The sequence below is a fragment of the Schistocerca americana genome, chromosome 9 (assembly GCF_021461395.2).
Source record: "Schistocerca americana isolate TAMUIC-IGC-003095 chromosome 9, iqSchAmer2.1, whole genome shotgun sequence".
Taxonomy (NCBI): Eukaryota; Metazoa; Arthropoda; class Insecta; order Orthoptera; family Acrididae; genus Schistocerca; species Schistocerca americana.
The window spans coordinates 187423310-187438305 of NC_060127.1; the positions used below are offsets into that span (position 1 = coordinate 187423310).

At 45.7% G+C, this 14996-nt stretch overlaps 1 protein-coding gene and 1 pseudogene across 1 annotated transcript in view; one reads left to right on the forward strand and one right to left on the reverse strand.

Moving 5' to 3' along the window:
- Nucleotides 1-14996, forward strand: part of LOC124551267 (1,5-anhydro-D-fructose reductase-like) — a 40452-nt gene that overhangs the window by 20300 nt on the left and 5156 nt on the right. The window contains exons 4-6 of the mRNA XM_047126266.1: nucleotides 6271-6527; nucleotides 7561-7720; nucleotides 13222-13319. Coding sequence (XP_046982222.1) covers nucleotides 6271-6527; nucleotides 7561-7720; nucleotides 13222-13319 — 515 coding nt within the window. The remainder of the gene's footprint in view (nucleotides 1-6270; nucleotides 6528-7560; nucleotides 7721-13221; nucleotides 13320-14996) is intronic.
- Nucleotides 1797-1914, reverse strand: LOC124551568 (annotated as a pseudogene).

The following is a 14996-nucleotide window of genomic DNA, read 5'->3' on the forward strand; positions in this document are numbered from 1 at the left end:
ATTGCTTTCATATGGCATCATATTTTGGGGTAATTCATCACTGAGGAATAAAGTATTTATTGCACAGAAGCGTGTAATCAGAATAATAGCTGGAGTCCACCCAAGATCATCCTGCAGACATTTATTTAAGGATCTAGGGATATTCACAGTAGCTTCTCAGTATATATACTCTCTTATGAAATTTGTTATTAACAACCAAACCCAATTCAAAAGTAATAGCAGTGTGCATAACTACAATACTAGGAGAAAGGACGATCTTCACTATTCAAGATTAAATCTAACTTTGACACAGAAAGGGGTGAATTATACTGGCACTAAAGTCTTTGGTCACTTACCAAATAGTATCAAAAGTCTGACAGGTAACCAACAAGTATTTAAGAAGAAATTAAAAGAATTTATGAATGACAACTCCTTCTACTCCATAGAGGAATTTTTAGATATAAATTAAGAAAAAAAATATTAAAAAAAATAAAAAAATAAAAATAAAAAAACAAAAAAATAAAGTTGTTATATTAACTTAAGTATGTTGTTAAATTAACCTAATTATGTCATGTATTGGAAAATTTGACTCGTTCCACATCATTACGAAATATCGTAGTCATGATCCATGGAACTAGTATTAATCTACTCTAATCTAATCTAATCTAATCTAATCTCCTCCATGTCCGAACAACATCACTTTGGTTCACTCCGAGACGCCTGGACGCTTTCCTTGTTGTTCAAATGGCTCTGAGCACTATGGGACTTAAATTCTGAGGTCATCAGTCCCCTAGAACTTAGAACTACTTAAACCTAACTAACCTAAGGATATCACACACATCCCTGTCCGAGGCAGGATTCGAACCTGCGTGGTTCCAGACTGTAGCGCCTAGAACCTCTCGGCCACAACGGCGGGCCCACTTTCCTTGTTGAGAGCCCTTCCTGGCACAAAGTAACAATGTGGACGCGATCGAACGGCGTTATTGACGGTCTCGGCATGGTTGAACTACACACAACACTAGCCATGTTCCTCTTTTCTGGTGGAATGACTGGAACTGATCGACTTTCGGCCCCCTCCGTCTAATAGGCACTGCTCATGCATGGTACTTTGCATCTTTGGGCGGGTTTAGTGACATCTCTGAACAGTCAAAGGAACTGAGTCTGTGATACAATATCCTCAATCAACGTGTATCTTCAGAAGTTCTGGGAATTGGGGTATTGCAAAAACTTTTTTTGACGTGTGTAGTTGCCTCGCAAATCACCAGACCGATGCTCTCTCCACTGTTAGTTCCAGGACGGGAAACGGGAACTACTTGTGATGGCTGGGTTGCCTGAAGTACCGACAACAACCGGAACACGACCGAACACTGTCAACTCGTCTTCATTACGTCAGAATTCTCGTTTGGTGATTTTCGTTCGCTTGTGTACTCTCTGGTGTAAGACGGGCACAAAATTACAAGATGAAGAGACTTGTACCGAATAGAATGGCGTGCATCTTCGGGACGAATATTACGCTAACGACAGCTACAGTCTCAGACGCTAGTCTGTGTTTCATTAAACGCCCCGTATACACCAGACGATAATAAATATCGAGGCGCCTATTACACAGCACGTAGCACTCCGTCTTCAGGCCACAAGTGGCCCATCGGTACCATCCGACCGCCGTGTCATCCTCAGCTGAGGATGCGGTTGGGAGGGGCGTGTGGTCAGCACACTGCTCTCCCGGCCGTTACTATGGTTTTCTGTGACCGAAGCCGCTACTATTCGGTCGAGTAGCTCCTCAATTGGCATCACGAGGCTGAGTGCACCCCGAAAAATGGCAACAGCGTATGGCGGCCTGGATGGTCACCCACCCAAGTGCCAGCCACACCCAACAGCGCTTAACTTCGGTGTTCTGACGGGAACGGGTGTATCCACTGCGGCAAGGCCGTTACTCAGACACCTATTCGTGAATGTTAATGTGTGGTCTGCCGGTGTGGCCGTGCGGTTCTAGGCGCTTCAGTCTGGAACCGCGGGACCGCTACGGTCGCAGGTTCGAATCCTCTCTCGGGCATGGCTGTGTGTGATGTCCTTAGGTTAGTTAGGTTTAAGTAGTTCTAAGTTCTAGGGGACTGATGACCTCAGATGTTAAGTGCCATAGTGCTCAGAGCCATTTCAACCATTTGCTAATGTGTGGTGTGTCCACCCTTCACCTTTATGACGGTTTCAACTCTGCTGGGGTCTCTCTCAGTGAGGTGCCTGTATGTCTGTTGAGGAACGGCAGCATATTGTTTCTCAGTAGCCAAAACCAGAGAAGGTAGTGATGTTGAACACTGGAGTGAAGTCGACGTTCTAACTCATCCAAGGCCGGCCGAAGTGGCCGTGCGGTTAAAGGCGCTGCAGTCTGGAACCGCAAGACCGCTACGGTCGCAGGTTCGTATCCTGCCTCGGGCATGGATGTTTGTGATGTCCTTAGGTTAGTTAGGTTTAACTAGTTCTAAGTTCTAGGGGACTAATGACCTCAGCAGTTGAGTCCCATAGTGCTCAGAGCCATTTGAACCATTTGAACTCATCCAACAGGAGTTCCGTGAGGTTCACGTTCTGTCTCTGGGCAGACCTGTCCATTTCTGGAATGTCATCGTGCACGCAGTACACAGCGGTGTAAAATGCGTTCATGTCCGTCCGCATTTGGTTGGCTGGTTGATTTGGGAGAAAGGACCAAACATCGAGGTAATCGGTCCCATCAGGTAAGGGAAAGCATGGAGAAGGCCGTGCCCTTTCACAGTAAGCTTCCTGGCATTTATCTGTGAAGAATCACAGAAAACCTAAATCAGGATGGCCGGACGCGGTTTTGAGCCGTCGTCTTCCCTAATGCGAGTCCGGTAGATAATTTTATTCAGGCATTCGCCAAACCCAAACGCTGGCACATGATGTAGCGTGAGTCATCACTCCAAATCCCTGGTTTCCAGTCATCAAAATGGCTCTGAGCACTATGGGACTTAACTGCTGTGGTCATCAGTCCCCTAGAACTACTTAAACCTAACTAACCTAAGGACATCACACACATCCATGCCCGAGGGAGGATTCGAACCTGCGACCGTAGCGGCCACGCGGCTCCAGATTGTAGCGCCTAGAACCGCAAGGCCACTCCGGCCGGCTTCCAATCATCCACTGAGCAGCGGTATCGCTCCTCGCACCACCTCAAGCATCACTCAGCACTGAGCACAGAAATGTCCGGCTCATAAGGATTCGCTCTACCACTGTACTCCATTCTTTTTCCTCGCTATGCACAGTGAGTATTGCAACTCTACTGTTGGTACTATCAGTACAAGGGGTCTGCTTGGTCGAGCTTTAGCTGTGGTTATTCCTTCTTGACAATAATAGCACCGACAGTCGAGTAGTTTTAGAAAGGTTGAAATGTCCCTGACACATTTGTTAACTGGGTCGTATCAAATGACTGGTCCATGTTCAAAGTCACTAAGCTTTCCTGACTGACCCTTTGTGATGTCGTTGCTTCTATACTGACAACACAACAGCTCCCACCTCCTATTACACTCCTGGCCGTTAAAATTGCTACACCACGAAGATGACGTGCTACAGACGCGAAATTTAACCGACAGGAAGAAGATGCTGTGACATGCAAATGATTAGCTTTTCAGAGCATTCACACAAGGTTGGCGCGAGTGGCGACACCTGCAACGTGCTGACATGAGGAAAGTTTCCAACAGCAGTTTCCAATAGCAGTTGACCGGCGTTGCCTGGTGAAACGTTGTTGTGATGCCTCGTGTAAGGAGGAGAAATGCGTACCATCACGTTCCCGACATTGATAAAGGTCGGATTGTAGCCTATCGCGATTGCGGTTTATCGTATCGCGACATTGCTTCTCCCGTTGGTCGAGATCCAATGACTGTTAGCAGAATATGGAATCGGTGGGTTCAGGAGGGTAATACGGAACGCCGTGCTGGATCCCAACGGCCTCGTATCGGTAGCAGTCGAGATGACAGGCATCTTATCCGCATGGCTGTAACGGATCGTGCAGCCACGTCTCGATCCCTGAGTCAACAGATGGGGACGTTTGCAAGACAACAACCATCTGCACGAACAGTTCGATGACGTTTGCAGCAGCATGGACTGTCAGCTCGGAGACCATGGCTGCGGTTACCCTCGACGCTGCATCACAGACTGGAGCGCCTGCGATGGTGTACTCAACAACGAACCTGGGTGTACGAATGGCAAAACGTAATTTTTTCGGATGAATCCAGGTTCTGTTTACAGCATCATGATGGTCGCATCTGTGGTTGGCGACATCGCGGTGAACGCACATTGGAAGCGTGTATTCGTCATCGCCATACTGGCGTATCACACAGCGTGATGGTATGGGGTGCCATTGGTTACACGTCTCGGTCACCCCTTGTTCGCATTGACGGCACTTTGAACAGTGGACGTTACATTTCAGATGTGTTACGACCCGTGGTTCTACCCTTCATTCGATCCCTGCGAAACCCTACATTTCAGCAGGATAATGCACGACCGCACATGTTGCAGGTCCTGTACGGGCCTTTCTGGATACAGAAAATGTTCGATTGCTGCCCTGACCAGCACATTCTACAGATCTCTCACCAACTGGAAATGTCTGGTCAATGGTGGCCGAGCAACTGGCTCGTCACAATACGCCAGTCACTACTCTTCATGAACTGTGGTATGCATGGGCAGCTGTACCTGTACACGCCATCCAAGCTCTGTTTGACTCAATGCCCAGGCGTATCAAGGCCGTTATTACGGCTAGAGGTGGTTGTTCTGGGTACTGATTTCTCAGGATCTATGCACCCATATTGCGTCAAAATGTAATCACATGTCAGTTCTAGTATAATATATTTGTCCAATGAATACCCATTTATCATCTGCATTTCTTCTCGGTGTAGCAATTTTAATGGCCAGGGGCATACAAAAAGAAATGAGCTGGAGTATGGAATGCACAAACCAGTGACATGAGGGTAATATCGTGGCGTGTGTAACGAGGTGTGGTGCCGACCAGAGCGTGGAAGTTCGCATCCTGTCGCTAGAGGGCACGCGTACATCTCATGTGACAAGAAAGAGCTAGCAGCAGCATGCATGCGTCGTTCAACGCTGCCAGTCGCATTGCAAACAATGAGATGGAGGCGTCAAAGGACGAGCAAAGAGGTGTTGTTCGTTTTCTGACAGCGGAAGCAGTAGGAGGATCGCACATTCATCGAAGAATGTCACAAGTGTACGGCGAACACTGCATGTCCCTTGCAAGAGACAATGCGTGACAGAAGCACTTCAGGGAAGGACGGGTGTTGTTAGCCGATGTTGCAAGGTCTGGAGCACTAGACTGCATTACTGATGACATCGACCACCTGGTGGATGCACTCTTACCCAGGACCGCCGAGTGACAGTGAAAGCCATAGCCGCCTTGGTCGGACTGAACATCGGAAGTGTTCACACCATCATGAAGGAACGACTGCACATGCGCAAAGTGTGTGCCCAATGGTTGCACCACGGTCTTCAACTACACCAGGAAGTATGTCGAATGGCCCACTGTCTTGCTCATCTGCAGCGCCACGATTGGGAAGGGAATGAGTTCCTGGCACCAGTGGCAGTTGGAGATGACTCATGGTGTCATCACTTCGAACCAGAATCAAAACGACAGTCTCCAGTGGAAGCATCCAGGGTCACCACCACCCAAAAAGCCAAGGCTATCCACACGAGTACACGAAACCTTATGCTGACGTTCTTCTTCGACCAAGATGGCCCCCTTCTGATTCACTTCCTGCAGCACGGGACAACAGTGAATGCCCAGCGTTACTCGCAAACCTCGACGACCCTTCGCCAAGTGATCAAATCAAAACGACCAGGCACTCTCACCCATGGGGTCATTCTGCTCCACGGCAATGCAAAACTTCATATGGCCAACACAGTCGCGGCACTCCTGCAGAAATTTTGGGTCCCCTTAGAAGGGCTCTGAGGGGCAAATGATTCACCTCGGATGACAAAGTTCAGCTGTATGTGCGGAACTGGTTAACATCGCTGCCACAGGAAGTTTATGAGATAGCTATGCACCGCCTTGTGTCACAGTGGGAAAAGTGTCTCAACAACCAAGGTCAATACTTCTAACATACAGGTACTGGTTTCTGTAATTATGCCTCTGGCTCGTTTCTTTTTGAACGCCCTTTATATACTGACATCTAGTGGTCAATTCGAGGTTTTGTAAGGGCGTCTGAATATTTTTGACCATATAGTGTGCTTCTGTAAGAGTATAGATGGTTTTGACTGTTTGCTTACTACGTGCAGGGAATGGAGGCCCAGGTGGACGCGGGCCGTGCTCGCTCCATAGGTCTGTCCAACTTCAACGCGCGCCAGATCAAGCGCGTGTGGGAGTCAGCGCGCATCAAGCCGTCCAACCTGCAGGTGGAGATGCACGTCTACTTCCAGCAGCGCGAGCTCAGGGCCTTCTGCCGCGCCCTCGACATCACCTTCTGCGCCTTCGGACCACTCGGCTCGCCGCACATCTACCCGTTCGTCGAAAGCCATGGCGGAGATGTCAGCAAGTAGGTGGCATCTGAGGTCAATCCCGCATTACTCAAGGATGTCGAGATCCTTTTGGTATGATAGTGCAGTCTTTAGGAAAGCGTCACTAAATGCAGTAGTGGTGAATTTTTTCATGTACCGGGTGATCAAAAAGTCAGTATAAATTTGAAAACTGAGTGAAACACGGAATGATATAGATAGAGAGGTACAAATTGACACACATGCTTGGAATAACATGGGGTTTTATTAGAACCGAAAAAATACAAAGGTTGAAAAAAGTCCGACAGATGGCGCTTCATCTGATCAGAATAGCAATAATTAGCATAACAAAGTAAGACAAAGCAAAGATGATGTTCTTTGTAGGAAATGCTCAATATGTCCACCATCATTCCTCAACAATAGCTGTAGTCAAGGAATAATGTTGTGAACAGCATTGTAAAGCATGTCCGGAGTTATGGTGAGGCATTGGAGTCGGATGTTGTCTTTCAGCATCCCTAGAGATGTCGGTCGATCACGATACACTTGCAACTTCAGGTAACCCCAAAGCCAATAATCGCACGGACTGAGGTCTGGGGACCTGGGAGGCCAAGCATGACGAAAGTGGCGGCTGAGCACACGATCATCACCAAACGACGCTGGCAAGAGATCTTTCACGCGTCTAGCAATATGGGGGGAGCGCCATCCTGCATAAACATCGTACGTTCCAGCAGGTGTTTATCACTCAGGTTGGGGATGATGCGATTCTGTAACATATCGGCGTACCTCTCACCCGTCACGGTAGCAGTCGCTGACGTTTTGCTGTCCAGCGCCATCTGTCGGCCATTCTGTGAACTTTGTTATTTTTTTTTTTTTTTGTTCTAACAAAACCCCGTGTCATTCCAAGCATATGTGTCAATTTTTACCTCTCTCTATCTACATTATTCCGTGGTTTATTAAGTTTTCAAATTTATACTGACTTTTTGATCACCCGGTACCTCAGTTAACCTATCATGTCTGTAAGGCGACGCAATATTGCTGGAGATGGATTGACAGCCCCGCTGACTCTGATTGCAGACTACCACGGTACAACCAGCTGAGCGACCCGCTGGTGAAGCAAATAGCGCAGAAGCACGGCAAGACGACGGCCCAGGTGCTCATCCGCTTCCTGATGCAGCTCGAGGTCGCCGTAATTCCCAAGAGCTCCAACCCAGCACGCATCAAGGAGAACTTCGCGGTGAGTAGCTCTAGCTCGACTTCGTGCCTCGACTGGAAGCGTGACCTTCACTGGATGAGCCGAGTAGTGCCCCAGTTGATCGACGATGAAGACCACCCTAGCAGTCGAAAGCAAGAAACGAAAAATTCAGGAAAAACTGAAATTAGTTTTTCTATTGTCCTCTTCGTAGTCCTGTATCCACTTCCCCCCATATACATGTTGCCGTTGTTGTTATTGTTATTGTTGTGGTAGTGATCTTCACTCCAGAGATGCAGCTCTCCATGCTGCTCTCCTCTGTGCAAACCTCTTCATCTCTGAACAACTACTGTATTCTTTATCCTTCTGAATCCGCTTACTGTATTCATTTCTCTGTTTTCCACTACGATTTTAACCCCGCACACTTCATCTTCTAGTCAGGTAGTGCCACAAATTTCTTCTCTCCCCAATTTGTGGCGTCTTGCCCACTCGTATCGTATAGTGTGCCTAAAGGATGCTGCTTTCTCGCAATGCTATACAACAATTCAAGCAAATACCATTAGTAGTTTTATTTCAATAAAGCAAATTGACAATACTTAACTTTGAAATAACAATGGTGTCGAAAGTGATGGGCGACATGCAAACAGTTATGTTCTTCGATATAGACAAAGTCCAGACAAGTGATTGATATGGATCACTACTATCTGCAATCGTAGCACACTCTCTGCTAGGCCGTGCTAATGCTGTCCACTGGTGTCTGGCAGACGCTATTTTTTTTCCTTGATTCAATTTCGATTCCCCCCTAAGGGGGGTGGGCTGGCTGCTCTTCAGCCTACAGACTTTTTAAAACATAAGAAGAAGATAAGAAACAATAAAAGCAGGCGATAAAACGGTGACTTAAATAGTAAAACGGCGGAAAATTGTGGAAAGTTAAAAGATAAAACAAAGGGTTGGCAATGGTAATAAAATACGACAGACAATTAAAAAACACGGCGACAGTCTGGTTTCTGTTTGCAAGAGATATAAAAAAAATCACAAGCCGCGACAGTATGATTTCCGTTCGCAACACTTCGGAAAAGACTCACAACACTGAACACTCACTGTAAACACTGCACTAAAATGTCGGCACAAAGATGACACACCATAGCCAAGGGCAGACGGGGAGGGGGGGGAGGGGCGGGGGGGGGGGGGGACCTCGACAGATGAGGGGAAAAACAAGGAGGCAGGAGAGGAAAAACGAAAGGGGGAGAACCGAAGGAGGTAGAGGACTTATAAGTGGTGGGGGAGGGGGGGGGAGGAGAAGGGAAGACACGAGAGAGAATGGGAAATGCAAAAGGACTCGGGGGGAGAGAAGAGGGGCAGAGAGAGGGTAGGCGGGGAAAAAAGAAGATAAAAGGGGGGGGGGAGCCGAGGAAAAGGATGGAGGAAAGGAGGGGGGTGAGGATCAGAGTTGATAGGAAGTGCCGAGGCTAGCATGAGCCACGCTTATATTCGCTCCGGCTAGATGCCGCTCCTAGCGACGTGACGTCCTGGTCAGCGCGCTGTTGGCTGCCATTGTCTCACCGCCTTCTCTGGTCTTGGGTTCCTCTTCTTCGTTCTGGCGCTTGCGGTCACGCCAGAACACAATTATATTCACTATCTCAACATTTACATGATCTACCCATCTAATTTTCAGAATTCTTCTGTAGCACCACATTCCAAAATCTTCTAGTTTCTTCTTGTCTGAAATGTGTATCTTCCATGTCTCACTTACATACATGGCTACACTGCATAGAAATATTTTCAGAAAAGACTTCATAACACTTAAATCTATATTCGATGTTAACAAATTTCTCTTCTTCAGAAACGCTTTTCTTCCCACTGCCAGTCTACATTTTATATACTCTTTACATCGACCATCATCAGGTATTTTGCTCTGCAAATAACAAAACTCATTTAACTCTTCAACTTTCTCCTTTCCTAATCTGAATCCCTCAGCATCACCTGATTTAATTCGACTAGAATCCATTGTCACTATTTTGCTTTTGTTGATGTTCATCTTATATCCTTCTTTCGCGACACTCTCCATGCCATTCAACTGCTCTTCCAAGTCTTTTGCTGTCTCTGACAGAATTAGATTTCTATCAGCAAACTTCAAAGGTCTTATTTCTTCTGCCTAATCTTTAATTCCAACTCCAAAGTTTTCTTTGTTTTCCCTTACTGCTTGCACGTTGAAAAGATTAGATAAATTCGTGCATAGGCTACAACCTTGTCTCACCCCCTTCTCAACCACTGCTTCCCTTTTATGCCCCTCAACTCTTACAACTGTCGTCTGGTTTCTGTACAAGTTGTAAATAGCGCTCCCTGTATTTTACCCTTGCTACCTTCAGAATTTCAAAGAGTGTATTCCAGTCAATATTGCAAAAACCTTTCTCTAAGTCTAGAAATGCTATAAACGCAGCTTTGCCTTTCCTTAACCTATCTGCTAAGGTAACTCGCACGGTCAGTATTGCCTCGCGTGTTCCTCCATTCCCCCGAGGTCAGCTTCTACCAGTTTTTGCATTCTTCCATAAAGAGCAAGTGTAGCATCTTGCAACCAATTGCTAGTTCGGTAATATAGACACCTGACAACACCTGATTTCTTTGTAACTGGAATCACTGCATTCTTCTTGAAGTCTGAGAATAATTCGCCTGTCTCATACATCTTGCACACCAGTTGGAAGAGTTATGGCTCTGCCAAGGCCATAACTTCCACATAGACGTATGCTGCTTCTAACCGTTGCCAAGCACTCACAACTGATCTGAGAAATTCCGATACATTAATTTGGAAAACGGAAAATACGAAATGTGAAGAGAAAGGTCGAAGAAGCCGGCCGTTGTGGTCGAGCTGTCCTAGGCGCTTCAGTCCGGAACAGCGCTGCTGCTACGGTCGCAGGTTCGAATCTTGCCTCCGGCATGGATGTGTGTGATGTCCTTAGGTTAGTTAGGTTTAAGTAGTCCATGGTCTAGGGGACTGATGACCTCAAATGTTGTGCCATAGTGCTCAGAGCCATTTGAACCATTTGAGGTCGAAGAAAGGCAACCTTACTTATATAGCATTTGCAAACTTGAAGAAAATTTGTGGCAATGGTGACTGGACTACACTCCTCGAAAATTTGGAACTGGCAGGGGAAAAATATAGGAAGCGAAATGTTATTTGCAACCCATGCAGAAACCACGTGGTAGTTATAATAGTCGGAGGGCATGAAAGTTGAGAAGGCAGTGAGAAAGGGTTATAGCCTGTACACGACGTTTCTCAAAATGGACATTGGACAAGCTCTGAAGGAAGTCTGATGCTTGGAAAAAAAATTAATGTTCAGAATGAGTGAAAAAACATTGAGATGTGCTGATGACATTGTAATTCTGTCAGAGAGAGAATAAGGCTTGGAAGAGAAAATGATTGGACAGTGTCTTGGAAGTAAGATATAAGATGTATATCAACAAAAGTAAAACAAGAATGAAGGAATTCAGTCGAATCAATTGATGCTGCGGAGATATAACTCGAAAACGAGACACCGAAAGCAGTAGATGCATTTTGCTGTCTGGGCAGTAAAATAACTGACAGCGCATGATGTAGAGAGGGTATAAAATGCAGGCTGGCATTAGATAGAAATTAATATCTGAAAAAATAGGAATTAGGAATCATTTAGTATCAACTAAAGTGAAGCGAAGTGTTTTCTGGTGTGGAGTCTAGCCTTATGCAAATTTGAAAAGCGGACGATAAGCAGTTCAAAGAAGATAGGAAAACTTTTAAGATGTGGCATTAGAGGAAAAGGATGAAGTTTGGACGGTTAAATGGACTAATTAATAAGACAATAGTTAACCGAATTTTAGAAGTTTGTTGCTCAGCTTGACTAAAAGAAGGACCCAGTTGGATCGCACATCCTGAGGCACCAAGGAATTGCTAGTATGGTTGTGGATGGAAATGTGTGTGATGGGAGGGGGAGTGGAAGAAATTGGAGACTGACCAACGCTTGGACACAGTATGAAGGTTGAAAAGGATGTATGTTGCGGTAGTAATGCAGAGATGAAGACGTTTGCACAGGTGCATCAAATCACTCTTCAGACTGGCAACTACAACAACACCAACAGTAAAGAGAGCGGTGGAAAAACCACGACAGGGGCATAAAGGCAAATGTCGAGAGAGGGATCGTGCGAGGTGACACACTGACCAGCCTGACCAGCACATTGGACTCCCTTTCGGGAGGACAACGGTTCATATCCACGTCTGGCAATACAGTATTTCGACACCTTCCCGTACAGCAAAGCGTTATCAGCAAACAGCCGCAAATTGCTGCTCATCCTGTTCTCTAGATCATTTATGTCTACAGATGTATGATCCTGTCGCACTTCTGTGGGGCACTCTTGACGATACGCTTGCCCTGATGAACACTCGCCATCGAGAATAACGTAATGGGTTCTGTTATTCAAGTCACTCACATGTCTCGGAACTTAATCTAAATTATCGGACAATCATTATTAAATGGGTCGAGAGCGTGCTGAAACGTAATGCCTTGGAATCTTTTATGTGAAAACTCTTAATTTAAAAAAAAAATAAAACAAACGTTATTAACATTCTGCATCGGAGGCATTTCTTTTCGGCACCCCTTTGTACGTCTTGCATAACGACCAGGGCGGTAAAACTAGAGGAATTCGGTCTTTTATAGAGGGGTGCTGACAATCTTTGAAACACAAAGGGAAGAAAATTAACCCTCAGCCACACGCCTTACTGTGGCTTGCGGAGTTGTTGTTGTTGTTGTTGTTGTTGTCTTCAGTCCTGAGACTGGTTTGATGCGGTTCTCCATGCTACTCTATCCTGTGCAAGCTTCTTCATCTCCCAGTACTTACTGCAACCTACATCCTTCTGAATCTGCTTAGTGTATTCATCCTTTGGTCTTCCTCTACGATTTTTACCCTCCACGCTGCCCTCCAGTACTAAATTGGTGATCCTTTGATGCCTCAGAACATGTCCTACCAACCGGTCCCTTCTTCTTGTCAAGTTGTGCCACAAACTCCTCTTCTCCCCAATTCTATTCAATACCTCCTCATTAGTTATGTGATCTACCCATCTAATCTTCAGCATTCTTCTGTAGCACCACATTTCGAAAGCTTCTATTATCTTCTTGTCCACACTATTTATCGTCCATGTTTCACTTCCATTCATGGCTACACTCCACACAAATACTTTCAGAAACGTATTCCTGACGCTTAAATCTATACTCGATGTTAACAAATTTCTCTTCTTCAGAAACGCTTTCCTTGCCATTGCCAGTCTACATTTTATATCCTCTCTACTTCGACCATCATCAGTGATTTTGCTCCCCAAATAGCAAAATTCCTTTACTACTTTAAGTGTCTCATTTCCTAATCTAATTTCCTCAGCATCACCCGACTTAATTCGACTACATTCCATTGCATGGCTTGCGGAGTACAGAAGTAAATTTTGACCTCTACGCACAGCCTTGAAGTATGTCACTTATGAGCTATAGTAACACGAAACTAATGAACGCTTTTTATTTAACTTTCAGGTGTTCGATTTCGAACTGTCCCCAGAAGAGATGGAAGCCCTGGAGGCTTTGGATAAGGGACCAAAAGGCAGACAGGCGAATGAGCACGTCCTTCCTGGGTAACTAAATAATATAATTTTATTTTATATTAATGTTAAAATGAAAAAATATATTTCACAGCATACAGACATACGTAAGTTATTCTCTCCAAACGGACAAAGTTATGAGGGTTGTTCGAATAGTAAGGAACGATCGGTCGCGAAATGGAAACCACAGTGAAAATCAGAACTGTTTTCTTTGCACATTTAGCTACACCTTCCAGATACTTCTCTACATAGTCGCCGCTCCGATTTAATTTGTCGGAGCGTTATACCAAATTTCCAGCACCATAGTCATAGAAGGCAGCCGCCTGTGTTTTCCGATAATTCTCTACGCTGGTCTATAGCGCGTAGCCGACGCTCAAGTGTTGTCTTCGTATCCAGCATTTTATGTGAACAGAGATGATACTCAGGACGAGCCAATTAGGACTGTGTTGTGGGTGATCGAACACTTTCCTTCGAAAAGGCTGCAGGAGCGTCTTCACTGCCCCTGCTGAGTGCGGCTGAGAATTGCCAAGAAGAAGGAAGTGCGTGGCAGTAGTGGTAGGTCCGCCTCCGTAGCGGTAGCATTACTGCCTACCACGCAGGGGGCACGGGTTCGATTCCCGGCAGGGTTCTAGGCACCTTTAGTCGCTCACAGTGCGCTCACAACTGAAACGATCGTCTTGATGCGATCGACGGGCATACTAGAGAAACTGCACAAAACGTCTGTGAGAAGCCTCGTCGGATTTTCACAGTGGTTTCCACTTCGCGACGATCAGCTCTCTGGCAAATGGTATAGAAGGTATCAAGAGATAACTAATGCTAATAACATACGATAGCTCTAACACCAAAACTTTTTAACAAGGATTTTTTAATTGATGTAACTGTGAGTTCATATTAAAACCTTGTTCATGAGAAATTTTTAGAAAGGAACTATACCAGATTTTTACATTTTTTAGGAAATGTGTATTTGAAAATTACAGGTTGTCGTTGATACACTTGTTGATATTATTCCACATAAAGGCCACCCAGTTCAGTGTATGTTGTGAGCCGTGCCACAAGCTTCTTTGTGCCCTCCTCGGAAAACTCTCTCCCCCCCCCCCCCCCCCCCAGTTCCTTACCTCCACTTTAGAATCTCTTTCTGCACCTGTTCGTCGGTTGAAAATTTAGTTACACTTATGTATGCTTTCAGGGGAGTAAAGAGATGGTAATATAAAGGTGCCGAGTGAGGAAATGGTTTAAAACATCCCAACCAAATGAGTCCAAGAGAGCCTTGGTGGCTAAGGCTGTGCGAGGACGGGCGTTGTCGTGCAATAAGCACACTCCTCTCCTAAGCATTCCACTGCTTTTGAGTTTCCCTAGGATCTCACAATATCGCTGTGGATTGATGGTGTGTCATTGAGGCAAAAATTCAAATTATGCCTTTTCGGTCCCAAAACTCTTAGGCCATAATTTTTTTGCCCGAAATCGTGGTTCTGATTTTTTTGACAGATGAGAAATTGTTGTGACGCCACTGTAGCGATCGTCTTTTTCATTCAGGCTTGTAATGAGCTACCCGTGTTTCATCCCCAGTCACAACAGAACTAAGAAAGCCTCACCTTCCAATTCGAATCACCCAAAAAACTCGCGGCCGCTATTGATCCATTTTTCTTATGCTGCTCTGTCACCTGTTTTGAGATCTACCTAGCGCACACTTTCCGGTATCCCAGCGTTCCT